This window comes from Podarcis bocagei (genome assembly GCF_964188305.1).
Source record: "Podarcis bocagei genome assembly, chromosome: 5".
Lineage (NCBI taxonomy): Eukaryota > Metazoa > Chordata > Lepidosauria > Squamata > Lacertidae > Podarcis > Podarcis bocagei.
The window spans coordinates 24,213,310-24,240,469 of NC_138129.1; the positions used below are offsets into that span (position 1 = coordinate 24,213,310).

The 27,160-nt window shown below is 43.6% G+C and overlaps 2 protein-coding genes across 8 annotated transcripts in view; one reads left to right on the top strand and one right to left on the bottom strand.

Annotated features, from left to right (window-relative positions):
* STK4 (serine/threonine kinase 4) overlaps positions 1–1,075 on the top strand; it is a 62,319-nt gene extending 61,244 nt beyond the window's left edge. For both annotated transcript variants that reach the window (XM_081196404.1, XM_081196403.1), the window contains exon 11: positions 857–1,075. In XM_081196404.1, the coding sequence (XP_081052530.1) occupies positions 857–1,015 (159 nt within the window). In that variant the 3' untranslated portion in view covers positions 1,016–1,075. The remainder of the gene's footprint in view (positions 1–856) is intronic.
* Positions 1–27,160, bottom strand: part of KCNS1 (potassium voltage-gated channel modifier subfamily S member 1) — a 72,386-nt gene that overhangs the window by 9,623 nt on the left and 35,603 nt on the right. For 3 of the 6 annotated variants that reach the window (XM_081196424.1, XM_081196428.1, XM_081196423.1), the window contains 2 exons: positions 14,679–25,331; positions 11,669–14,343 (listed from right to left, as the gene is read on the bottom strand). In XM_081196424.1, coding sequence (XP_081052550.1) covers positions 24,897–25,331 — 435 coding nt within the window. In that variant the 3' untranslated portion in view covers positions 11,669–14,343; positions 14,679–24,896. Of the gene's footprint in view, positions 1–11,668; positions 14,344–14,678; positions 25,332–27,160 lie in introns of those variants that run through there. The other 3 variants (XM_081196426.1, XM_081196425.1, XM_081196427.1) reach the window with 3 other exon arrangements.

The following is a 27,160-nucleotide window of genomic DNA, read 5'->3' on the forward strand; positions in this document are numbered from 1 at the left end:
GATAAATGGGTGGGTGGGAACCATGTGCGCTGCCTTGAGCTCTTTGGAGGAAAGGTGGGGTATAAAACTCTTTAAAATATACACCTCGCGTGTCAAAACCCAAGGTGAAGAGGTGTGTCTTCAGCATTTGCCGAAAACTGTATAGTAAAGCTGTCAGATGCACCTCTGTGGAGGGAGTATCACAGTTTATGGGGCTGCCGCAAAGAATGCTGTTTCACAGGCTACACACACCAGACATCTGAGAGCGGTGGAGCCATATTCAAGGAACAGACTTACAGTGAATGTTCACCCTTCTACAGCAAATGTGTAACTGTACATAATACTGCAATTTGTTTCCTTCCTGCTTCAAATACTTTATTCATTAATTTTTTTAAAAGGTTTAAACTCCCTTTTCTCACTCCATTGAAGTCAGGTAGAAGCACAGTGTTATCTGCATTTTGTGTATTTAAAGGTTTGTGAAGATGTTTCGTTACATAAAAAGTTTTGAGTTTCTGCAGTCCGAGGCTTGGGACATCCCTTAAAAGGAATCCTTCTCAAGATACGCTGTTTCTAGTTCTGGAGGGTTGGGGCAACTCTCCAGAACGGCATGGAAGTTGGTGCAGGGAACAACTGCAAGGAGAAAGGATTAATTATAATTACCTTTCACCAGAAATGGAAAGGCAACTCAGGATCTAAGCCAAAGTTTGTTTGTAGCCTTTGTCAGTAAATTTAATGGGATTCAGAATTGTTACTCTTAAAGTAAAGCCCTTTTACTTTATTGCTCAGAAGAAGCAGAGTAAATTTCCCAGCACAGTCCCTTTGTTAAGCTCCAGGTTTTCTGCTGTTGCAAGCTCACTGCTTTTGTGTTTTTCTTCAGCTGAGAAACTGGACTGTTGAAGAACTTCAAAGAAGACTCGGGGCGCTTGACCCCATGATGGAGCAGGAGATAGAAGAAGTTCGCCAAAGGTATCAGTCGAAACGGCAGCCAATTCTTGATGCCATTGAAGCAAAGAAGAGACGCCAGCAGAACTTCTGAGGAAAGCCTGGCAGTAGAATAGATATCCATCATCCCTAACAATAAACTGCGTTTCTATGACTACTTTGTAGGTGGATTTCTGTTTTAAATGGTCCGGTTTTCACGTGACACTAAGCCAAACCATAGCTTAGCATGAACAAATTCCCAGAGAGGAGATGGTGGCTTTGTTCCTACTCTGGTCAATCTGCTGGGCTGCACCGAGCAAAGCCATGATTTGGCTTAGTGTGTCCTCTGAACCCAGTCTTGTGATTTAGCTCTCACAGACAAACCACATGCTGTAACCAAGGTTTGTCCTATGGTTTATGATTTGGAGAGAGCTAAGCCACGAGCCCAGGTTCAGAAGACACACTAAATCAAATCGCAGCTTAACTCAATGCAGTGCAACAGCAACAGGACCAGGGAGGAGCAAAATCCCTGCTTTGTGTTAAGCCATGGTCTGGCCTAGCGTTGTGTGCAAACAATGGCAGTGTGTTAGCAAAACAAAGCAAGCCAGTGGCTGCTTCCTCCATTTACTGTAGCACCTTTTCAAACTCAGGAATGCCATTATGTGGAGTCCTCATGAACAGATTATGCTTGTGTTTCCGTGTTAGATGTGTTCTGAATAGATCGCATGTTGCTTCAGAGAAGTCCTGTTACTTTTGGACCCTGTCTATATATTTTGGAGGAACAGTTGGAAACAGACTAAAAGAATGTTGGTGCTCAGATGGCCAGTCAGTCTCACAGGCCTGTTTTCTGCCTTGTGGGTTTATCCCATCCTGTCGTGTAAGGCTGCCTCACTGGTTCATGAAGAAAACAAAGTAGGTAAAATGCTGTCTTTTGTTGGATGCACTTAGGTTGGACTGCAAGGATGCAAACGTATGCTTCTTTTTGTGAAACTCTTAAGTGCTTGTGAAACCAGAAACCTTGCACACTTGTCTGTGCGCCTAATTTGGCCCAATAAAAGATGCATAGCTTAACTTCCGCATCTCCTTTATGCAGCAACCACTTTGTATTAAACTGCTCCCTCTTTAAACTTCCCCCTGTTACTGTTTAATGGTACTCTGGAAATAGGTTTTTAAAAGAAAAGTGATTCAGTGGCAAAAATATGCAACCTGCTCCAGCGTTTGAAAAGGAATATAAACTCTTTTTGTCCATTCCAAAAGCCTCTAAAAGTCCCATGCCTTACATTCCCCCTTTTAAAGCATTGAATTTCAGGCTTATATTTATATCCTTTCCACTGTGTACTTTATGAGTGAATGCTGATAACGTTTGAGTGATTTCTTGGTATTTTTTAAATATATTAATGTGAAACCAACCCATCACTCAAGAAAACGTGAATCCTACTTTGTATTTCTTCAGAATTCCTTGCAGCAGAGGAATGTCAAAGTATTTGCAACTCAGGAAATTAGGAACTCTCTTGAGATAATGAGAGGTTTGAAATATTTAAGGAATTGTGAATGTTTATGGGCTTTGCTATTTTGAGCTTAATTTGTTTGAGGCTTGCAATATTAGTTTTAAATTTTAAACTAGAATGTGTTTTTCTGTTTATTTGGAAAGGTTAAGGACGTCAGTTAAGATTAAAATAACAATCTGTTGGCTCAAAAGAATAATTTCAAAATGCCCTTTTAGGAAAAGCTTGATGTGTCAAGCTTAATAAAGCAATTTCATTCATTTCTAAGCAGCAGGACTCCTGCTAAAATAAAGTGTGCGAGAGTGTGTCTGATGCTCTGTGCAATTCTCACTCATTGCTGTTGGATTTGCACAAGAGAAATTTCTGGTGGAATGTGCCTGTGGTTATTGGCCTCCCCAGGTTTCACAAGTATCAGAACACAATGACCAAGCTCTGTAAAAAGGCCTGTTGTTTCAGCATGTGAATGAAAGGAGCACAACAGTCTTCCAGTCCAGCAGCAGCCCCCCTGTACCTCATAAATTGCTCCTCAGAGGGTCCCATGACTTTCAGAGGGTGCATAGGAAGCGGGTAGCTAAAATGTCACATTTGTGGCTGGAAGGCGGCATGTCTGTTGCATCCTAGCCAGTCTCTACAGTTCTTGATGTTGCAGCGTAATAAACTGGAATAAAGGCAGAAATGTGCAGATACACTTTCATTCTTGCTGCTCAGGGCCTGAAAATTTGTGACACCTCGTGTGTAACTTCTGTTTTACTCTGATTGCAGCAGAGGATTAAACACTCTGGTACTAACCTTTTAGGGTGGGTGTGGGGGAGAGATCATGACTTGCCTCCAATCTCTCCTCTTCACTTATCCCAGCTCCACTGTGGCCGTTAATGCTGTAATCTCATCCCAGTTGCACCATAGGCCATGCATTCTTTTGCATGTGGTGTGACCTGAACCAAGTTTATGTTTCATGAGCTAGTGGGGAAGGGTGAAGTCACCCAAGCCCTTCCTGCTGCTGAAGGAAGATTGTCATCATTGTAAGCAGAGCCCAAGCTCTTTTCAAAAATATAGGGAAGCATTGCTGTTAAGACCACCTGCTGAAGAGCAGTGGTTTAATTGCCAGTGTTTCTCTTTCTAATGACCTGGCCAAGGATATATTTGGCTTAGCCCAGATCAGGGGTGGGGAACCTCTGGCCCTCCGCATGTTGTTGTTGTGACTCCCAACACGCAAGGAGACGCTGGGAGCCAATGCCCAGGGATGATGGGAGTTGTAGTCCAGTAGCAGCTGGAGGGCCACAGGTTCCCCATCACTGCCCTGGATGGAGATGCCCTAAAAAAGCTGAGCAGAAATTAGCAATCCGGTTGTACAAGTTCAGTGACAGAAAGAGAAGTATTAAAATAAACCAAAGTAATTATGTTCCCTGTAAAGCCATGCTGATCAGCTGCTGTTCAAGTATGTACAGTTTGCAACACAAGCTAACCTTTTGAAATACTCGTTTTTGTTAATGGTTCTAGCAAATAGAAATCTGCCATGAAAGGTTAGAAAGCCAGTCATTTGCAATTTAACTATGGAGGTGCAAGCAAAGGGGTAAAGTGAGGGGATGCTACCTGCAGCAGAAATGAACTTTATTTACTGCGCAAGTAAATTTATTTTGCACCCCCTCCATCTACTGTTTCCTTGCTTTAAATGCAATTTTCAACTATGTGAATCAGGTGGGAGGACCTTTCTCAGTAACCCGTGAAGCCAGATGGCTGCTAAAGTGGGTGCCTTTTGCCTCTGGCTATGATGCCTACCCCACAGTATTTCACATTCAGGTATTTAGGTGAGTAACTTGCTCTCACATAAAGGAGATGGTCCTTTAGCTGGGAATCTTTGCCTTTACAATATGCGCCATGGTAGCAGGGAAATACATGTGTTTGGGATGTCTTGTCTGCAACCAGCCAGACTCTTAATGAGTCTCCTAATGAAATATTACTATTTTTGTTGTGGAAGCAAGTGAATGAAAAAGCACAGCAGTCTCAGTAACGTAGTCCCACCCCCACCCCCATCTAAAAGATATGAGAATGAATTGCTGGATTCCTGCTATTGTAGTTCAGCATCAAGAAGCCATCTTCAGTAAATTCAGCCTAATCAAAGACTCCGGCTCTCATTTTGAATTCTTCTGCAGGAATATACCACTTCATCTATCACCCAGATTGTAATTTTAGGGACTTCTTCTGAAAGAATGCTGTCCAGAGCAAACAGTGTTTAAAGCAAGGTATTCCTATACTTATGAAATCTCATTCTCGTGGTTGATGGATCCATAAACAAAGCTTGAAGCATTCCGGATAAGCTGCCATCTTTTCTTCCCACCGCCCTAAATCAAGTGTTTGGTTGTTGGTCTGTGAAAGACTTAAATGTGAAGTTAGTCGCTTTAATGTTTTGTAATGAAGTTAGCACATCATACCCAATGTAACTTGAAATTTCTCTTTTGTAGAGATTTGTCTGATTTGTACATATTAGAATGGATTGGAATCCTTAGTTTGTATATGTATGAAAGCAACTTTTTATTACATGTTCCTTTTGAGTATGAGACAGTTCTTTGTTTTGAGTTTTAAACACCTTGCCTTATTTGTTTAATAGGACAAAATAAACTGTTCCAATAAAAAAAGTTTGGTTTTTATGGTTTAAAAAATACTGATGTGACCTAAGTATATGATAACTGCTGTTTCTGTGGAACAGGATCTACTGGATGATATTGGGATGATTTGCAGTACATTAGTAGAGTTTGTTGATTCTCAGTTTTTAATGATAGGAGCAAGAGCAACAAAATTGATCTACTGAAATGAGGAAAGCTTGGAATGACCAGGGGTGAATGTTTTTGTGAAAGGACTGTGAGTTCCAATTAGTTTTAGTACTGAAAACAAAATTCCTCAGTTCAAGATAGTTTAAGGCTAAAGGTGTGTTTTTTGCACTAGTTTCTAGTTGGTAGATCCCAGAGTTCTAATTTTTTAAACAAAGGAGATCTTGTAAGCCTTAAGTCTAATACAGTACCACCTAGTGACTAAAATGTGTCACTAGCCATACAATATGTGTGCCTACTCAGAAGTAAGTCTCACTGAGTGCAGTGAGGCATACTTGCAGGTAAGTGTGTATCGAAATCTAGACAGTCGTACCTTGGATCCCGAACGTCGTAAACCCGGAAGTGAGTGTTATGGTTTGCAAACGTTCTTTGGAACCCGAACATCTGGTGCGGCTTCTTCGGCTTTCGATTGGCTGCAGGAAGCTCCTGCAGCCAATCGGAAGCCGTGCCTTGGTTTCCGAATGTTTTGGAAGTCAAATGGACTTCCAGAATGGATTCCGTTCGACTTCCGAGGTACCGCTGTATCTTGGTCCTTGTGCATTACCTTAACTACTTGATGGAAGGCTCATTTTTGTTCCGGAAGAATGGATTCAAAGACTTCAAGAAGGCATTCCAGCTCTTTCCTATTTGACTTTATTGCAGCTGGTTTGTAAGGAGCAATTCAAGGACACTGTCAGTCAGCATCTGAGCAGCCAGCCAGCAACTAAATACCCCCAAAGAAAAACTGGGGAGAGAGAGAAGCAGGCTTGCATGCTCTGGTGTGGCAGGATGTGAATGAGAGCAAAGCATTTCTAGACCAAACATATCTCCGAAACAGCCTCCAGCTTCAACTGTGCTTTGCTGAACAAAAAGACCTGCAGGCATTTGAAGATTGCTCTGTGCAAACTATGAACTGAATTGGATTGGGTTGTAGCAATCTGCAAAATTGGCAGGCATTAGCCATATGAATAGGGAGACCATGCATACAGAGGGCAGTCTTCTATGTGAAGGGCCTTCAGAGGAAAGACATCTCCTTGAAGACATCTTCTGGTTGAAGTGTTGCCCATTTCAAGTCTGGTTCAAAGATAAAGAACTCTTTAAGAAGAAAGAGCAGCAGGCTAGGCAGGATCAAGGTGTTTGGGAGTTGTGGTGCATTTCCCCAAATAGGGTCCCCTTCTCCCAGAAACTGAACACATGGAATAAGGTATCGCAAAATAAGTAATGTGGTGTTTCAAAAAAAAGTTGCAACATAAGCTTTTGTGGACCAACAAAAAAATTATTGAGCCTGTAGAGCAGGCATGGCCAAACATGGCCTTCCAGCTGTTTTGGGACTACAGCTCCTATCATCCCTAGCTAACAGGACCAGTGGTCAGGGATGATGGGAATTGTAGTCCCAAAACAGCTGGAGGACCAAGTTTGGCCATGCCTGCTGTAGAAGCTCAAAAAACATTTTGCCAAACTTGATTTAAAAAACCCCTTGAGCATGTGTAGTTTCACATTTTTAAATCACTTTCACTTAAGCCATTGTTTTTGCTCACTTCATCCCTTGGGCCAGGCACCAACTCTCAGCCTGGCCTACTGCACATAGCTGTTGTGGAGATATATAAGAAAGTATAAAATTTCTGCAAAGAGAGCAATTTGTGTTTGTAGGCATCAACTTTTTGTTCCTTGAACCAGAGTGTTGCATTTTTGTACTATTAACGCCATGTTTTTCTGTTCCCTCCTGCCCAAATTAGCACAGCTAATTGGCTTCAACCAATCTTAATCTGGCCTGATTATTGCACATTCTAGATGCATAAATCCTCCTAGTGTTTGATGGTGCTTGCTGCCAAAGTAGTGTGTACAGAGGATTGATTCCTAAGGAGCTGTTTTAGACCAGTAACCACTGGGGATGGAAGGCTAAGGAAAGCAGGGTGTTTTGTTTTCATTTCCCCAAGTCGCACCTCTCACCAGTCCTGTGCCCTCCTTGAATGCTTTTGCCTGGCTGGAGGAGACATGCACACTCCTCTGTCTTTTGTATGGCAGTATTGTAGCTTACTTGCTGACAAAGGTCCGTATAGTTAAAGCTATGGTTTTCCCAGTAATGATGTATGGAAGTGAGAACTGGGCCATAAAGAAGACTGATTGCCAAAGAATTGATGCTTTTAAATTATGGTGCTGGAGGAGACTCTTGAGAGTCCCATGGACTGCAAGAAGATCAAACCTCTCCATTCTTAAGGAAATCAGCCCTGAGTGCTCACTGGAAGGACAGATCGTGAAGCTGAGGCTCCAATACTTTGACCACCTCATGAGAAGAGAAGACTCCCTGGAAAAGACCCTGATGTTGGGAAAGATGGAGGGCACAAGGAGAAGGGGACAACAGAGGACAAGATGGTTGGACAGTGTTCTCGAAGCTACCAACATGAGTTTGATCAAACTGCAGGAGGCAGTGGAAGACAGGAGTGCCTGGCGTGCTCTGGTCCATGGGGTCACAAAGAGTCGGACACGACTGAACAACAACATTGTAGCTTACTATACAAAGTTAAGAGTCACATCTGTTGCTGCAAACCCTTTTTGCCTCTGACCCCACCTACCACTGGCATGCATGGAAGGTTTCCCCGTGAGGGAATGAGAATTGAAAAATACCCTCTCTCCCAGGGCTAGATTTGCTTTTTTAAAGCCCACAGCAATTGTGCAGATCAATGCTTAATACGTTATTGAAAATGGAGCCAGCCAACTACCATTTGGCTCGACCAGACTGCAATTCATTCTCCTATACATCTCTGGCTTCTGTACGAGTGCATGGTAGGGGGAAGGGACAGCAAAAGAAATGACAAGAAGCCCTGTGTCTTACCAACCCAGTGGTTCTTACTGGAGCAGAGGAGTCTTGCTTTTAAGGGTCTCTGAAAAGAGCTCTGCCTTTCTTGAACTCCACTTGGTTTTACAGTGCAAAGCCTTAACCCAGCGCCGTGGTTCTGTATTAAAAGTGCAGCGGCCAGAATTGCAGCTTCTGTGACTGGAAGACGGCGTGCTAGTGGATCTTTAGAAAGACAATAATGCAAAATGTATGAAACACCTGCCTGCTCAGTGGCATCAAGGCTTTGGAGTGAAGCATATATTCTCATTGTGGCAAGAGGGACCCTGGGCACTTAAAAGAGCGTGGAATTAAAGTTGACAAGGTTCTAAATAAAAACACAAGATGGCAGGCAGGGAATCCTTAAAGTAGGGATGCAGAATGGATGCAGATGCAGCTGGACTGTAGTTCCCATCATTCCTGATTGATGGCCATGCTACATGGGTGTGATGGGAGCAGGCTTAACAGCTTCTGGAGGAACCATCCCTGGCTTTAAAGCGTGTCTCCCTTAAGAGTTGACCTTAAGCCAGGAGTGAGTAGAGGCTGATCTAGAGCTTCTAGACAGAAAACATTTCAGAATCAGTCTAGGCTCATCCATCTGTTGTCTCCAGGATTCAGTTTGCATCTTTCAGCACAAGGTTTCCCAAACTTGGGTCTCCAGCTGTTTTAGGACTACAACTCCCATCATCCCTAGCTATCAGGACCAGTGATCAGGAATGATGGGAACTGTAGTCTGAAAAAACAGCTGGAGACCTAAGTTTGGGAAGCCCTGTGATCTTTGGATGAAGGGCGGTCTGCAAATTTAATTAATTAATTATGCCATTTCTATGCTCGTTTCCCTCCTACACACACACACACACACACACACACACACACACACACTGATTGCTTAGAGAACTTAAATGCAAAATTCCAATTTTGAAGGATGGTTGTGTTTCTATTCTTCTATTGTTCCAGAAAGTACACATTTGATAGATTTTCCTTTAAATGCAAACTGAATCAAATCTCTCCTCCACCCCTAGTCCTTTCTCTCTCATGGATATATGAAGATGCCTTATTGACAAAAAGTGAGAGTTTTAATGGAGAAAAGTCAGTATTGCAGGAGATGTGCCAGCTTCCACATTTAATAAGCACAGGGGGTGGGGTGGGGAAATTTCACTTTCAAGAAATCAGTTCCTCTAACCAGAGGCATTTTCTGTTCCTTTGACAGTTTCTTGGTAGGAAGTTACTTGTATCGTGCTTTGCAGAGCCCCTGTAGGGGATAAAGGATAGACTGGCATTGATGATTGAATCTCCTCTGTCAAGTTAGAATCTCCTGGACCTATGGATTTTAATTCCCACAATGCCTGAAAGGCATGCATTTTTAATAACGGCAAAGAAACCGGTGCCAGAAGGGATATATTTCTTATTTGTGTTTATTAGTATTGAGACTTTCATGACAGATGCTGAAATTGCATTCCATTTAATATCAAGAGGAGGAATGTTCTGTAACTTAAAAGAGAGCACCTTCCTTTGAGGTGATCAGCAGAAAGTGAGCTCATTCATCTACCAAATATGAGTTTCACTGAGGGTAGTCAGCTTCTGTTCTCTTCCTCATGCCTACAAAAGTCATACCAACACTGGGTTGCCAACTTTTCAAACTGCCCCTGCAGCTATGCTTTTGGAGGTGGTTTGATCTGCGGCAAGTATTAGAAATCACACCAGAATTGGCCCTACTAAACATCTTCCAAGATGACAATGCCCACTTACACCACAAAGAACTCATAACCCACCTACTCTCAGCAGCCCGAAACATCATAACCAGACACCGGAGAGACCTGTCAGGAGTAAGCATGGACCAATGGTACCAAATAATATGGGAAACTGCCTTACTAGAAAAATTAACCAATAAACTGAAACTGGCACAGGGACAAATAGAAGAAGACTCCTTCACCCTGGTATGGCTCCCCTTTATCACATACACAACCCAAGAAGACAACAACAAAAATCAATATGGCATACAAATCCATAGGGCTAACTGATCCAAAACACACACACACACACACACACACACACACACACACACACCACTCACACATGAAAACAAAGACCACCACAGCCAACCACAAATGAACAGCCACACCCTATGCCAACCCCAACCTCTCCCACCACCAAAGGAACACAAGTGAACAGCAGAGAACCTGCACAAGCAACGCTGACACAAAAGCCCACATATAGTAAGTAAAATAGAAACATCTCCACCCGACCCCACCCCCACTCATCTTTCCCCCCTCCACCTCCTTCCCCCTTTTCTTCCTAATGTCTCAACAAATGAAACTGATTTGTTAAAAAAAAAGTTACATAAAGAAATATATTGCGCACACCTCTGTAAATCAAGAAAATCTTTAATAAAAATACATTTTAAAAAAAACTAGAAGAGGGTTAAATCTTATCTTGATGCTGCTTAAAAAAACCCTTCATTTGTTAATTTCTACAGATCAAAGAACTGCTAGAGGCTGCCAGGGGGTCTGGCCCCACCAACCTGTCGAAGTGGCCTTTGTGGGCAGGGGGAGGTCAGGATCTAAGCCACTGACTGGATTTAGTTCCCCAGACCTGGTTAAAAGAAGAAGAAACCTCCAGTTACAGTATTTTTCGCTCCACAAGACACACTTTTTTCCTCTTAAAATCTATGGGGAAATGTCTGTGTGTCTTATGGAGCGAATGTGTGGTCCCTGGGGCTGGGGGGGGGGGGACCCGGGCTTCCCCTGCCAGCCCCACAAGCTCGGGGAGCAGCGGGAAGGCTGCATGCCGCCTTTCTGCTGCTCCCTGACCTGCTCTTTGAGGCTGGCAGTGGGGGAAAGCCAGACTTCCCCCACCGCCAGCCCCGGGGAGCAGGTCGAAAGGAGCTCCGGAGGCTTCCGGGTTGCCTTCACTGAAGCCTGGAGAGCAAGAGGGGTTGCTGCACACCGACCCCTCTTGCCCTCCAGGCTTCCAAGGTAGCCACCTGAAGCCTCCAGAGCGCAACGGGAGCTCCCGCTGCACTCCGGAGGCTTCGGCTTCCTTTCGCTGAAGCCTGAAGAGCAGGAACTCCCACCATGCTCCGGAGGCTTCGGGTTGCCTTCACTGAAGGCCACTGAACGCACTGAACGCACCTTGTTTTTGAGGGGGAGAACAAAGAGAAAAATTCTCCCCCTCTCTGCGCAGCGTCCCTTCAGCGAAGCGGCAGGAGAAATGGAAGGGGCTCCATTTTCCCTTGTTCTCCCTCTCTAAAACAAGGTGTGTCCTATGGAGCGAAAAACACGGTAAATGGTAAAGCCAAGTTCAGCAAGTTCAAGGGTAACCCTTGGAACTGTTGGCCGATGGCCATCTAGACTTGGCATTGCAGCTTTAAAATTGTACCACATTGCGAACCGACTTAATTTGCAGTTTCTAAAAGAATACTTGGACTCAAATGTAGCTACCCTTTGGAATTTACACTTCTCCACTAATTCTATTATTAGGATTTAAAATAAAGTGAACTGGTTATTTAATTGGCTAGAATTATGCCACAGCCAGCTGTTTCAGCATTTTGTATTTAAATATAGTTCTTCTAATTTTAGGCTAAGATAGCTGGTTCCCACAGGCTGGAACTAAATGAAATTGGATGAGTTATTTCTTTAAAAGAATGAAAGTGAGGGTCACAAACAACTGGGTATTTCCTTCCACTCCTTGTTCTGACAGTTCAAATCACTATTTTATTCTATTTTTAAGGGTGTCCATGTGCAGTGGAGGACAGAACTCCCATCGACTGATGAGAGCTGTAGTTCTGCAACATGTGGAGGACCACTTTTGACCTAAGTAGACTGGGAGATGGATAATGCTTCCTTAGGACAAGAGGCACTGTTGTCCATATTATAATGGCAGCCTCACTTTCATAAACCTTGACCTAAAAAGGAAATAAGACCAGAGTGCTTACAGCAGGGATGGGGCCCTCCAGATGTTTAATTACAGCTCTCATTATACCTGACATCTTGCTGGCTGGGTCTGAGGCCAGCAGATCCCCGTAATAGACCACCATCCAAATACGGCTGCAATCCTAATCACACTTATTTGGGACTATGCCTTCCTAAACTCAACAGGACTTCTTCTGCCTAAATATGCATATGATTGCTCTGTAAGTCTGTTTTCTCCTCCACCGTGGACATCAGCCCAGGTTTTTCTCTCTCTTTCCTTCCCTCATCCACATTCTTTCGCCCTCAGCATTCGGCTTGATGGAAGGTTTTGGAGAACTCAAAATCTTGCTCATAGTTTTGTGACATTTTGGGTGGTCTGAACGAAAGAACTGCGCAACGGGATTTTGAAATGCTTCCAACATGCCAACCGACAGAACTTCCTAAGCTTTCCCAGTGTAAAAGTGGAGACGAACAAGAAAATGATATCCGATGATGGGTCACTAAGATCTTTAATAAAATATACCATATGCATCCCATGCATAAATATAAAATTACTATTGTACATGCTTTTTGATGATCTTGTTGCATAACAGTTTTCCTTAGCATATTTAACTGGCATCTAATATCAAGTACATTTTGCTACCCGGCGATATTGAGGAGCAAATGGGTACTCCTGTATTCAAGTATCTGTAGCATCCTTCTTCAGCAATTCCATCTCACAACAATGAGCAAAGTCTGGACCACGAATGACCCCATTTGCTTCTTAAGAATGGAAGACGATGGCTCTGATGTTTATGGCTAATGTATTCATGTCCATCCTTGTGTTTCTCTTGGAGCCAGCATGAGGTGTGATCTGATGTATTGCGCTGTAGTCTCTTGGCTTGAAAGGAATGGGGCAAAACAACTGGTTTCAAGTCTTTCTTCAAAACCGAGCTACACGAAAGGTGGTTAAACACTTTACACATACAGACATCTTTTAAAATGCCCAGTTCCCTATTTAGGTCAGTAGGGTTGGTGTTTCTACATGTAGGAATAGGCATTAGCACGCACATTAAGCAAAACATGAATTCAGAAACTTTACAAACCATCTTACGAACATGTATGATGACCAGAGGCCTATGTTATTGGCTCATCTCTATGCTCTGAAATCTTTTGTGGCTGCTTTGGACAATCTGGGCCTTCAGGATCAAAGTAGACACAGTATGAAATGTGTATTTACATTTGAACAGCACGTTCTAGAAAATGCAAAAAGCCGCGGTGAGGTTGGGAGACAGGAGTTTAACATTTTCTTTGGAAAGTTCAAAATGGCTCCTTCAAAGCTGCAAATTGATTTGGAAGGAAAGTTCCTATTATTATTATTATTATTATTATTATTATTATTATTATTATTATTATTATTATTTTCTATACTGCCTTTCATCCAAGGATCACAGGGCGATTTACAATATAAAAACACAAAATTGGTGCCCATGGGAGCTTTCTTCCCAATACAAACAGCAGCTTCAAGGGAGCGATTTTAACCTGCATGCTGCAAAGAAACGTTTGATATTGAATCTAGTTTGCACCTAAGACATCCTTTGGGGTGATTTCACTCACACACTCACACCTACACACACACACATACATATACGGCCACAATATCAAACAGGACATGTGTATTTCCAACAGCCATCACTGATCAAATGCTATACAGGGAGCATTGTTCAGTGCTGCACCACCACTGGAAGAAACTGAAGAAAAGTTAAAAAGCAGAAGACATGTCTGCTTATTTACTATCCATTTCAATTCCTCCCAGATGCTCAGATCACAATGCTTTTCTAAGGGGACAGTTCACGTGTCTAGTTGATGCACACTCAGGAGTGATTCAATTTCACTTTCTTGGTTACACACAGAGAGAAAAACAAAAAATAAACTGAGGCTGCAGTCTTAAACCTACTCACCAAATGAGCAAGTCCCACTGAATTCAATTCAGACTTACTTCTAGTCACCCTATTGTGCTGTTAGCACGCTGTCATTTTTAGCAAAGTGAAAATGGGGTGTGGGGACAGAAACAAGCAGCAAAAAAACAACCATCAGAGGCAACCACACAATTACACAACCCTGGTTCTTTAGTAATTGCAAAAGATAGTACTCATTTCTGTTATGGAGGGGGGCACCCGACGAAAATTATTAGCAGAAACCTCCATATAAAGAATGACGAAAAGCCACACAGGAAACATCAACTAGTTTTTCACTTACATTTAAATCTTGCCTTGCTTTCTTACTCAGAGCTGAATTAGCTGCACAAACTCTCCCTTAAGTTACAGCGAGAGCTGGTGACTTACCAAAAACACCCGCCAAGTTTCATATCTGAAAGGAATTTAAGTCTGGATCCAACTTTTCCTGCCATTCTAGCTACAGTGGTGCCTCGCAAGACGAAAAGAATCCGTTCCGCGATTCTCGTCGTCTAGCGATTTTTTCCTCTTGCGAAGCAAGCCCATTGATTAGCGCTACAGCGGTCTAGCGGCTTTCCGTGATCAGCTGTTAAGCGGGTTTTTCAGCGGAACAGCTGATAGGCGGCTTAGGAAAAGGGGGGGAGCGAAAAAAACCCGCGGGGACGCGCAAGATTTTTTCGGCTTGCGAAGCAACCCCATAGGGCAATTCGTTTTGCGAAGCGCCTCCAAAACGGAAAACCCTTTCGTCTAGCGGGTTTTCCGTCTTGCGAGGCGTTCGTCTTGCGGGGCACCACTGTACTATAGTGCCATGTACACAGCTAAAATGGATTCAATGGGATTGTAATACTATGCATTTGCTAGGGTACGTCCCTTTGAATTCACTGAGGCTTACTTCCACACAAACATGCATCATGGCTGGGTTGTAAATCATTTCTGTTTTGGAAAAGCATGCTGTTGAACCTAAATTCTGGTTTTAAATAAAAGGACTGGGAGGAGAGTACAGAAAGGACCTTCTTGCATATGCTACCCTGCCTTCTCCAGAGAAGCTCACCTGTTGCTGATATTAATAAATTTTCTGCACCAGGCGAAAACCTTTTTAGTTCCCCTTCTAACATCTGCAAGTTTTAATGTTATTATCGTTTCTGTTTTATAACTTGCCTTTTGTGGTTTTCCAATGTAATGCTTTCTCCCTCATAAACCACCTCAGAAAGATTTATTGAAGGCCGTCTTATAAATTCTGAAAATAAGCAAAATAAAATCAGAGCAGGGGACAGATTTGTCTGACTGTCAGATGAGATATAATGGCCAGTTTGCTAGCTAGCTGCAAATTGGACCAGACAACAGCCAAATTGCCAAATTACCGTAAGTAAGATTCTTTCAAGTCTCTAATGATTGTGCTCAGACCAATGGATGTTTGGCTCTGAATCACTCCAATTCAGTCCATTCTCCCCATGTGGCCCTTTCAGGTTGAATTTTCCATCTCAGCAGTAAGAGTATCTGTAAACATTCCATAGCATCACATAAGCTCAGTTAAGGGGCAGTGTTTTGGCCTCTAATGTTTTAAGAACCTGTGCCATCGTAGCAACCCAGTCACTGATAAGGGACAGCTCACTAACTCAGTTGGCTTAAGCACGCCTGTCTTTAAGCCTTAATCATAATCATGTGCACGGAACTGAATATTTGCCATTCTGCAAATATTATCAGTTCTCTCTCTCCCACTTCTGATTACCCAGCAAACCTAGATAAAGGATGTATGTGGTCCTCTTTGTTCAATTACGCCAAAGGTGAACGGCTTGCATTTGTTCATGAAAACGCAGCCTTGGCGCTCAGAGCTCTTATGATGATGGAAGGAGAGGAACTAAAGCAATTTTCATCATTATAAAGAAGAATGGCAATGGCATTCCGAACTCCAGTGCTTGCCCTGATCGGTTCTAATCTTGGAAGAGGAAGGCTCCGAGATCATTAGATCAGCCCTCAGTTATCAATATTGCAGCTTAATGCAGTTTTTGGCAACTCAGGCAACACAGAACTCAGGCAACACAGAAGCTTGAATTCCTCTTGACTTTTCTCACCTCTTCCCTCTTCTTAGCACTCACAGCTCTGGGAGGCAGAGACATTAGCTTGCCTGCTTATGACGCCTGCTGATCTGGGGAGGCCACTCATTGGAAACCACTGAGATTTCCTCCCCACCTTTGTTTTGTTAAAGGGTAGACCAGGACAGATCCTGAAGCTGAGGCTCCAGTACTTTGGCCACCTCATGAGAAGAGAAGACTCCCTGGAAAAGACCCTGATGTTGGGAAAGATGGAGGGTACAAGGAGAAGGGGACGACAGAGGACGAGATGGTTGGATAGTGTTCTCGAAGCTACCAGCATAAGTTTGACCAAACTGCGGGAGGCAGTGGAAGACAGGAGTGCCTGGCGTGCTCTGGTCCATGGGGTCAAGAAGAGTCGGACACGACTAAACGACTAAACAACAACAAAGACCAGCCTTTCCCAACCTGCTGCACTCCAGATGTTTTGGAATACGACTCCCATCAGCTCTAGCCAACACAGCTGTGCAGTATGTTGTCTGTGGCTGATGGGAATTCTTGAGACAAACATCTGGAATGCATTAACTTAGGGAAGGAAGGGGTAGACAGAAAGTCACATGTGTTGCATGTGTGCATTTGACTGCACCACAGCCCCGTCACAGGAATGGCCAATCACACACTATTGTCACTTGATGGAACCCTGGTCATAAGAAGAGATCTGCCGGATTAGACCAAGAGGTCCAACTAAAACAGGGCCCTATTTCCCACTGTAACTAGTCAGGAGCCTCTGAGAAGCCCACAAACAGCAGATTTTCTAGTTGGTGGCAGGCAATAATCAAGCTTTAATAGAGCATCAAGTCCACTGACCTCAATATTGTCTACACTGACGGGCAGCAGCTCTTCTATCAGGCTTCTTTCCCTGCCTGACCTGGAAATACTGGAAATTGAACCTAGGACCTTCTGCCATGCAAAGCAGATGTCCTGCTACTGAGGAAAGTTTTTAATGTCTGATGATTTATGATGTTTCTGTATATGCTGGAAGCCATCAAGAGTGGCTGGGGCAACCCAATCAGGTGGGTGGGATACAAACAATAAATTTTATTACTACTAATACTATTACTATTACTATGTTGCTTCACTGTTGCTTACCACCACCTGGCACCCAAAGGCATACCTGTCACCATAAGGGGAAAGTAACACTTATTTGTGAGGGACTGAGAAATATGTGGAGGTATTTTGAGGAACCTCATGAGAAGAGAAGACTCCCTGGAAAAGACCCAGATGTTAGGAAAGATGGAGGGCACAAGGAGAAGGGAACGACAGAGGACGAGATGGTTGGACAGTGTTCTCGAAGCTACCAGCATGAGTTTGACCAAGCTGCAGGAGGAAGTGGAAGACAGAAGTGCCTGGCGTGCTCTGGTCCATGGGGTCACGAAGAGTCGGACATGACTAAACAACAATTTTGAGGAACAAGGGCCTAAGGGTTTAAGGCATTCATTTGTTTAGGGCAGGGGTGAGAAACCTGTGGCCACCTCAGATGTTGCAGGACTACAGCTCCCATCAGCCGCAGCCAGCATGGCCAGTGGTCAGTCAGAGATGATGGGAGTTGTAGTTCATCAACATGTGGAGGGCCAAAAATTCCTCATCCCTAGTTTAGGGAAGGAAAGCTTCCTTCCCGTTTCCAGGATTGCCTACAGGTGCAAAGTAATGACAAAGAACATGCCATCTTTGCTGTCCAGAGGAACCTACTTTACCCCAATGCATATATATGCATTTGCTTCGGGAGCTAAAAGGAAAAGCAAGAAGTAGTGTACCTTCGCTTGGAGGGGACAGGCTTCCTCCTCCTTTACAATGATCAATATTGTCACAGTCCCCTGCATTGTCTTTCCACATCCAACCTTTTCTTCCTTTGTGCAGCCTTGCAAGTGATTTCACAACAGTTACTACCCCATAAAAAGTGTTGCTGCCTAGTTTCATTTGTAGCACTTCAGCAGCAGTAGAGAAAAAGACAATAAACCAACCCTTTCCCATTTACCAAAGCATCTCTTGGCTGGTTGCCTGGAGACCATTTTTAATTGCTATAGGCAAGGAGGCAAGTGCCTGTTTCAAAGGACTGCTTTTGTGCTGGTGGAGGAGGAGACGGATAAGCAGAATCACTTCTACTACGACGGAGCTCTGCTGCTGAATCGGGACAACAGAAACTTCCTTAGTTATCGTAAGTTGAGTTCATGGCCATTTACTTTTTGACGCTGAAAGGCAAGTGATTGTGGCAGAAGATGTTTGATTACAAAGCAATCGGCACTGGAGAGAGTTCTAGTTATATTGAGGTCAAGCAGCATAGCTCTCCAAGCCAGGGCACTGAGCACACAACTAGACATGAAGTGGGAAATTAGTGATGATGGATCTTCCATTTTTAAAGTTAATAGTGGCTCCGGGGCCTCTTAAACGTGAAGTCAAACCAGCCATTTCCCAAAGTTATTATGGGTTATTGGAGGGAAGATATACAAGTACGAAGTGGTACCCAAGTTAATAGTGAACCGAGAGTGGACAAGCTTTGTTATTAGATGCATTACGACTGTGTTAATTGGGCAATTACAAAAGGCGTCCACTAAATTGCCTGCTTCGGTATCACTGAGCAGGGACTATGCAAGCCTTCTAACTACTTAGATAGTGCCTGCTTTCTCTCAAGATGCTGTAGAAATGCACTGGGGGGGGGGGAATACATAGCATGCTCACAGCAATTGCTTCTCTGAAGGCATTTGGAGGAGGTCTGAATTGGCCCCGATAGAGGAAGGGATTTCTAAGAAGAACATACCAAATGAGCCAGCATTACAAACGGGCACTGAAAGCCATTCCCGAGCCATTCCAGACAAAAACAGCCCAAGGCTCTGGCGAGTTGTGTTAATATGGATATAATTCAGCCAGGCCCATGGAGGTGCTCAAGCCAGATGTAATAAACGGCAGGGTGGGGCTTTTATCTCTCAGCTGAAGGTGCTTTAAGAAGTTGGCCGTCTTCCTTACTGAGCCTGAGCAAATGAAAGGCAGAAGACTGAGGCAAACAAAGCACTATAGACTTCTCCAGAGGAAAAAAATGAAGAGGTGTTTTCTCACTCCTTCCTCACAACCACCATGATTGGACTTATCTACAGATCCTTCCCCTATAGGATTCTGCAGCATTTGTCACAGAGAATGAGGCTGGCAACCGCAGTAGCACTAGACAACACTACAGAACCCTGATCAAACTCCTGCTTTGTTTAATAACAGGAGGATGTGTCTACAGTTTAGCCATGAAAGATCTACTAATGCCATTATATATAAAGCATAACTTCAAAAAAGCTCATACGCTGACATAAGTAATGACCTTTGACCTTGGGTTCCCGGATGTTGATGGACTACAACACCCATCATCCTTGACTATTGACTAAACAGGCTGAGGATGATGGGGGTTGTAGTCCAGCAACATCCAGGGACCCAAGGTTGAAGAACACTGTGCTAGTTTGGGATAGTTCGAGCGATCTTGCTGTAGTCCATAGCATCTGAAGAGCAGCATGTTGCCTACCTCTGGTGTAAGAGACAGGGTCTTTCTGGCGGTGGTGCCCATAATTTGGAACATGCACCTGAGAAAATTGGCTTTCAACAGACACCAAATGCTGTTTTAATGAAACAGACCTTCCCTGGGTTCACATTTTTATGCTTTTAAGTTAAGATTTGTCCAATGCTGATTTTGGTATCGATATTTGTGTTGCGGTTTTTTGGTGATGATATTGTTGCTGCTGTTGCTATTGTATATGTATTGTTCTTGTGAGCTGTCCTGAAGGAATTTTTAGGGAAATGCAATAAAAACACATCTCTCTGCCGCCCCTGCCCCCTCACAATGCCTATGACAGCAGTCTCTCACATTGAATGTAATCGTCCTGTAGAAAGGACTCTATGAATTGAAAACAGAGATATTGTATGTACCTTTGTTATCCATGAAAATATTTCAATAAAAATTAAATTTTATATATATATATATATATATATATATATATATATATATATATATATCGCGCGTTGGCACTTTTGAGAACTAGTTTCTCCATTTCTCATTCTTTTTGCAATTTGCATAAGGTAAGGTTACCAGACAGTCCCCAGATTTACACATCAGTCCCCATACAAAATCCATTGAAGTTGAAAAGTGTCCCCGGATTCACTAAAAAAAATCTGGTAACCTTAGCATAAGAGACATTTCACATATGTGGCAGGGAACCTACCCCGTATTTTTCGCTCTATAACATGCACCCGACCATAACACGCACGTAGTTTTTAGAGGAGGAAAATCCGTAGGCATGCCACCCGTAGGCATTCCCTCCATAACACGCACAGACATTTCCCCTTACTTTTTAGGAGGAAAAAAGTGAGTGTTATGGTGCAAAAAATACGGTAGCTTTCTCAGCAAGTCTACAGTCGACAGGAATCAGCACCCAATTCCAGTTGTATTGTATTGCATATTTCCAAATACTTATATTTTAAGGACTAGACCTATGTAACATGTGACTACCAGTAAGAGAAATGCTCAATAAGGGTGTGTTGGGTCGGTAGGTTTTTTCCTCTCTCCACATTTTGCGGTGATGTAACAACCAGAGGTTGTGTGGGGTAGAGAAAGATTATAAATAATGGAAGGCAACACAGCAGGCATTCTTTGTCTTACGCTTCACAAAGTGGCATCTTAAACAGCCCGAGAGACTGTGTCAGGAAAGTAAATAGGAATTTGGTTTGTAATCTTCTAGAGGGTGCTAAAATGATATTAGCAAATAACTGGGGAGCGGGGGAGAACCCAATGTAATGCACACCCCTCTGTGTCAGAAAACGAACAAATTAACTGCTTTAATTAAAATGAGATCCGGTAGTGCTAAGCTGATTTTTGTTTTGGAAGACAGGGAAAAATAGCTTTATTCAAATGAGAAGCATCTAAGAATGAATGTACTTATACATGTTTTATGAAGTGTTGCCAGCTTAATGAGGTTTTATATGCATAGGTTTTATATGCACAGGAGGGGTTAAAGGTCTATGTCATGTGTGGCATGTCTCTGGATGTGCATGTTATACACTGCATGCTTTACTTAATGTTACTTTTAAACACATTCCTCATCAGATCATTGTTCCACCTAGCTCAGCATGCTCTCACTGACCGGCAGCTGCTATGCAAGGTTTCAGAAAGGACTCTGTCCCAATCCGAACAGGAGGTGCCAGGGAAATTTGCCCACAAAAAAACACGGCCTGTTCCACTGAGCTAGGGAATGCTGGCATGTTCGTTAAGCATTCTTTATTTATCAGAAAGAGCCGTAATTCCGACGTTTCGAAAAAAACGTGTGCAAAGACTCGCTTACATATTTATAAACGCATTGCATGTGTATTCCCCTCGAGAGTCATTCAGAAGGGAGTTTTGGGTTTATTGTTATTAATAATTCAATTTATATCCCCCCACCCATGTTCCCTAAATAGCCCCAGGGGGCATAATAGGACTGACAAGGAATAACGGTGCCCCTTCATTTTTCAGGGGGGGATACATTTTGGCAGATGCAGTTTCTTCTTCTTCTGGGGCCATCAGCATATTTATTTCCTGGCTGCAACCCTTTAGGGAAGCACTGTCGCTCTTGGGCAGAACACCAGCTTGGCATGCAGAAGGTCCAGGTTCTATCCCCAGCCCTCTCCACAGAGGGCTGGGAGAAAGCCTGAAATCCTGGGGCTCTGCTTGCTAGTCAATGTGAACAATGGCTAGATGGAACAATGGCTCGACTCTGTTGTCAGCAAGCTTCCTGTTCCCTTTGCCTACTTCAGAAAGAGACCTCGGGGATTAAGAGAGCAGCTGGCAGGCAGGCAGGAACACTGGAGGAAAGTTCCTCCAGCTGCCTAGCACACAGGGAGCCGCGCTATTTGCCATTCACAGGCTTTACGGTTGCGTTGCATCAGCATCCCCTGGGGTGCTCGTGGAAGGCTGTGCTTTTTGCCGCCTGGAGTAGGCCCTGAGCTCCGCAGCCTGCTCATCCCATAATAGTGACATTTCATTATCATCACATGCCCATGCCAGCAGAAGAATTCCCACATGCTCGGCGCAAAGCTCACTGCTGAAGGGAAACTCCGCTAAATTAATTTGAATCCACTAGGAAAAACACTTGCGGGCCCCTAATAAGTCTCCATTTTTCTTTGAACAGAGATCGATGATAGCGCATTGAGCAGTAGAGCACAGAGAACGAGAGACCCCACAGCAAGCCTGAGACGTACAAGGTACAAAGCAATTGGACCAAAATGGAACTTATGTGCCAAAAGACTGGGTTGCAAAACTGAAATGGCTTGCTAATTTGCCCAAGCATTGGTACCTGTGTAATCTATCATTGGCCCTGTAGCGTCCAGAGGAAAATTGCGTTAGCTGCTGCAGTGCATTCTGGGTGCAGCAAGTGTAAAGGATCACAATTCTTTATTGGATGAAATTATTGGGCCACAATCCTCACACCACCCACTGTGAATTAACCCCAATAAACCAACAGGAATTCTTTAGTGATTCAAGGTTTGCAGTGCTAATCAGAACCCCCTAGTTTTCCTCAGGTTCCCCAGCTGGATTCCATCTTGGAAAAGGGTCCTCCTCCCTGAAGATCTTGTTTAACTTCTCTCAGACACACAACTACTAAAGACAAAAGCAAAATGAAGGTCCGTGTCCACAATGGGACCCTAAAAGAATTTGGGGGCTGCCAGGCCAGAGTTATCATTGGCAGAGCTCTTGTAAGTGTTAAGTCTACCTTATAAGAAATGCTTCTGTTCTGATTAGCTTTAGAAACAGACCAGAGTAACTGCTGCCATTGATATTTTCAAAAGCGAAAGCTAGTCATTGCTTCTTCCTTCTCGTAGCCTTTGGTGAACCCAGAGATTCATTTGTTGTTTGCAACTAGCTCAGGCCAGGCTAATTAAACCTGCCCAATGCCTCCTCTAGTCCATAGTCCATTTTCAGATCGTTACAAATGGTAAAGTGTGGCATTTTCCCACCCTGTGCTTTCTTGCTTAACCTTCGCCTCAAAGGAGAGTTTTGCGTTCTTGGAAGCTTGCTCATTATCTTGTGACATTTTCGTTGGCCCCAATGACAGTATTATGTTACTGCTGCTGTCTGAGCCTTATAATCATGTGTCAGGTGAAGTTATATAACACCTTGTGACCAATGAGAAGAAAACCCACTGCTATCCCCTTGCTATGGGCCATATTTTTTGCAGCTATATTTGCATGGGTGCTATGGCTGTCCTGTCATGAGTGTATGGAGCCTAGCTGAAAGCTTTCTTCCACCTCCTCCTCCACTGAGAAGAGGGATTCCCAATATGAGAAAAGTACTGGGAGAGAAACCATCATCAGAAATGAGGGAAACACATCTGCAGCTAAAACAAAAACCCCTTTAAGATAACCTGTGCCTATTCCAGCCATGTCTACACATCAGTATCAGCAGCCACATTTACACCATACATTCAGAGGGCTATGATGCCCCTGCGAACTGTCATGGCTTCCCCTCAAGGAATTCTGGGAGCTGTAGTTTGTTAAGCATGCTGAGAGTTGTAAGAAGGCTCCCTATTCCTTTCACAAAGCTACAATTCTCAAGAGTTCCATGTGAAGAAGGATTGATTGTTAAAGCACTATGGGAATTGCAACTCTCTAAGGAGAACACGAGCCTCCTAATAGTTCTCAGCACCCTTAACGAACTCCAGCTCCCAGAATTCCTTGGGGGAAAGCCAGGGCTGCTTTAAGTGTACAGTGCAGATGAGGCCTAATTTAAAGCTATCTACTACTCCAATGGCTGACACTATTATTTTGTGACATTTGAATTGTATCAGACATTTGCTTTAGTATCTTTTTTTTTAAATCTAATCTTTCAATTTCATTGAGCTTTGGGCACCAATGCTGAGAAGGCAAGGGTATACCATGCATAGTTGTAGAAAAAGCATCCATTTCATTCTAAAACATTGAGGGTTGGGGTGGAGAATTGGCCATGAGGCACTAAGTAGCAGCCCCACCCACCCCGTGATGTACTCCAACCCTTATTCAGAACATCCAGGTATCACAATTCTCCCACACCACACCACCCTGCCCTGTTTTCCTTCATCAGCTTCAAATCCATTTAATTCTTCTGCATCCACTGATAAGTCTCCACTGTCTCTGTTGGACAGACATTTATCAAGGGAGCCAGGAGGTTCTTTCTTCTATAAATCTCATAAGCCACAAACAACACTTTGTCACAGAAACTCAGGATAGACTTTGCAACCATTATCTGGTCTCTTTGGCAACAGCTGAAGCAGAATCATAATCCGGTCTTCAGAGCACAGAAATTGGGGAGGGGGTGGGGGAATAATGTTGTGTACTGACAACTTGACGGACAGTGGAGAACATTTGGTTGTATCTGAACTAAGGACATGGTGGTTGTTACTGGGATGGCTGCTGAACGCCTAAAATGAGAAAAAGAGCCTTTAAAAAATGGTTGCGCCATTTGCCTATTATCTGCTAGGATTCTAGTCTTGCATTTCCGATCCAGCCAGGATGCCTTGCTCCCCTGCCTGTCGGTTATACCTGAGGGTTGCTAATAGCATTTTCCCCACTCGCACACCCCTGCAAGGACCTTAAAAAGTGCTGATAATGGTAAAGCTACCCTCTTTTGCTGCTCTGGAGGGATGAGATATGGACTGCATCAAGAAGCATAGCAGTTTGGCCATTTGGCTCCAACGGTCCCTTGGTGGGTAGAGGATCGAGTCAGTCACAGTGTATAGCGTCTTGGGCAAAATACTGGAAATCCAGATGCATAAGGTGAGTTGGTATCCTGTATTGGCTCAGGAGGCAAGTGATTCTGCAACAGGTCACTGATAACTAATGGGCCCACAATAGCCGAGATATTTGCTCCTGCGACCATCTCACGAGCTCCTTGCCTGGAAGCCTGATGCCAGAATTGAAGTCCCTGATTCCCTGTCCGTCTCAATGGACTGGAAGTATGTTTCTGGTAAAGTCATCGTCTCTCTGGTAGGCCTCACTGCAAAACTCTGACTCTTGGCTCGGGTAATTCTCAGAGTCCTCTGGTTCCTTCTTATCACTGTTCCGCACAGCGGCCTCGAGGGCCTTCTGCTGGCGGTAGAAGTGGGAGAACTTGTTGAAGATGATGGTGATGGGCAACGCCACGACCAAAATCCCGCCCAGAATGCAGCCAGAAGCAGCCAGCTTGCCGGCCACCGTCACTGGCACAACATCTCCGTAGCCGACGGTGGTCATGCTCACTGTCCCCCACCACCAGCACGCGGGGATGGTATCAAAGCCAACATCTTCTTCCTTTTCAGCTGTGTAGGCCACTCCGGAGAAAACGGACACCCCAACGGCCAAGTATAGGAGTAGGATTCCCACTTCTCTGTAGCTGTGCTGAAAAGGAGAATAGAAAAGATCATGGGAATGGGCAGAAACAGCCTACAACTGAGAATAAAGAGATTCTTAGAGGGAAGGAAGGTCATGGGGACCTTCTTGGCTTTTCTGCTCCTTGAGAAGCTGGTTGGCTCCTTCCCCCCTCTGAAGACAGGGACATCCCTCTTTGTATCATGTGGGAACTCAGATAGCAAGTGTCATGAACCTACTTAGGGTAGAACTACAAGTTGCCTCAATCAATACAGTGGTACCTTGGGTTAAGAACTTACTTCGTTCCGGAGGTCCGTTCTTAACCTGAAACTGTTCTTAACCTGAAGCACCACTTTAGCTAATGAGGCCTCCTGCTGCCGCTGCGCTGCCAGAGCACGATTTCTGTTCTCATCGTGAAGCAAAGTTCTTAACCTGAGGTACTATTTCTGGGTTAGAGGAGTCTGTAACCTGAAGTGTCTGAAGCGGTACCCAAGGTACCACTTTACTTCAATGGCTGCCTTTGGCCTGTGGGTCTAAGGTTCCTGTTAAGTTCTTATTTAATATAAGTGAAAGCTACAGTGGTACCTCGGGTTAAGTAGTTAATTCGTTCCGGAGGTCCGTTCTTAACCTGAAGCAGTTTTTAACCTGAAGCACCACTTTAGCTAATGGGGCCTCCAGCTGCTACCGCCGCCACACGATTTCTGTTCTCATCCTGAAGCAAAGTTCTTAATCCGAGGTACTATTTCTGGGTAAGCAGAGTCTGTAACCTGAAGCGTCTGTAACTCGAGGTACCACTGTAGTCTTGCTAAGGGAGGGGTGGGGGGTCTGTGGACTCCACCCATCACTAGCCCCAGGCAGCACACCCACTGCTCAGTGATAATGGGAGACAGCTGCAGTCCAGCATCTGCCTGGGAGGGCACTGGAGCAGAAGAATCGGTGGATGGGAAGGGTTGTCATGGAATTCTACTCAATATTGACCCAGAGTAGATTCCAACGTATAGTTAGCTGAATTAAAACCTAAACACGTTGCAGGATTCTCAAAAAATAGACCAGAGGCAATGGTATTTCATCCAGCAGAGCTTTACTGCTACTGAAGGCAAATGAGCATAATGGTCACAAATCTAATACATTCAGGATTGGCACTGTCCGTAAGAAATCCAGTTGCAGCAGACTTAACTTAATATTACAATAACTTATAATAAGACTAAACCTTGACACTATATACAGAACACCACACCAGAAGGAAAAGAGATAGAAAGAGAAAGTAATGTGTAAAAGATTATCTGGGAAAAGAGAATGTGTAAAAGATCATCTGGGAAAACATTGTTCTCAAATAAAACTAAATTTTGCAAGGTAAAGATCAGATAGATAAGATAAATTATGTATTAGAAAGACAATAAGGGAAAACAACACAGTTGAAAAGAGAAAGAAGACAGAAGAAGCTGCACTGAGGTGGCGGGAAGTCACTTGTGTAGAAATATTGTTCTTGTTTGGTTTTTATATGTGTATGATATATGTTAAAGAGTGAATAGAATGTGTATATAAATAACCAGTTTAAAATTCAATAAAAAGAAAGAAAGAAAGAAAGAAAGAAAAGAAAAGAAAAGAAAAGAAAAGAAAAGAAAAGAAAAGAAAAGAAAAGAAAAGAAAACCCAGGCTCCTTCTGGCCTCTAATTATAGTCAGCATGACCTTGACAGAAGAGATAAGAGAACCAGTTTAAACCAGCTGTACTCATCTTCTCTGAAGGAATAACCCAAACACCATGAACCTTCCGCTTGTTTCTTTCACACAGATAAGCGTCTAGAACCCTCTTGAATTAATTAGAATAGGAAAGATCTCTACACATCAGATCAGTACT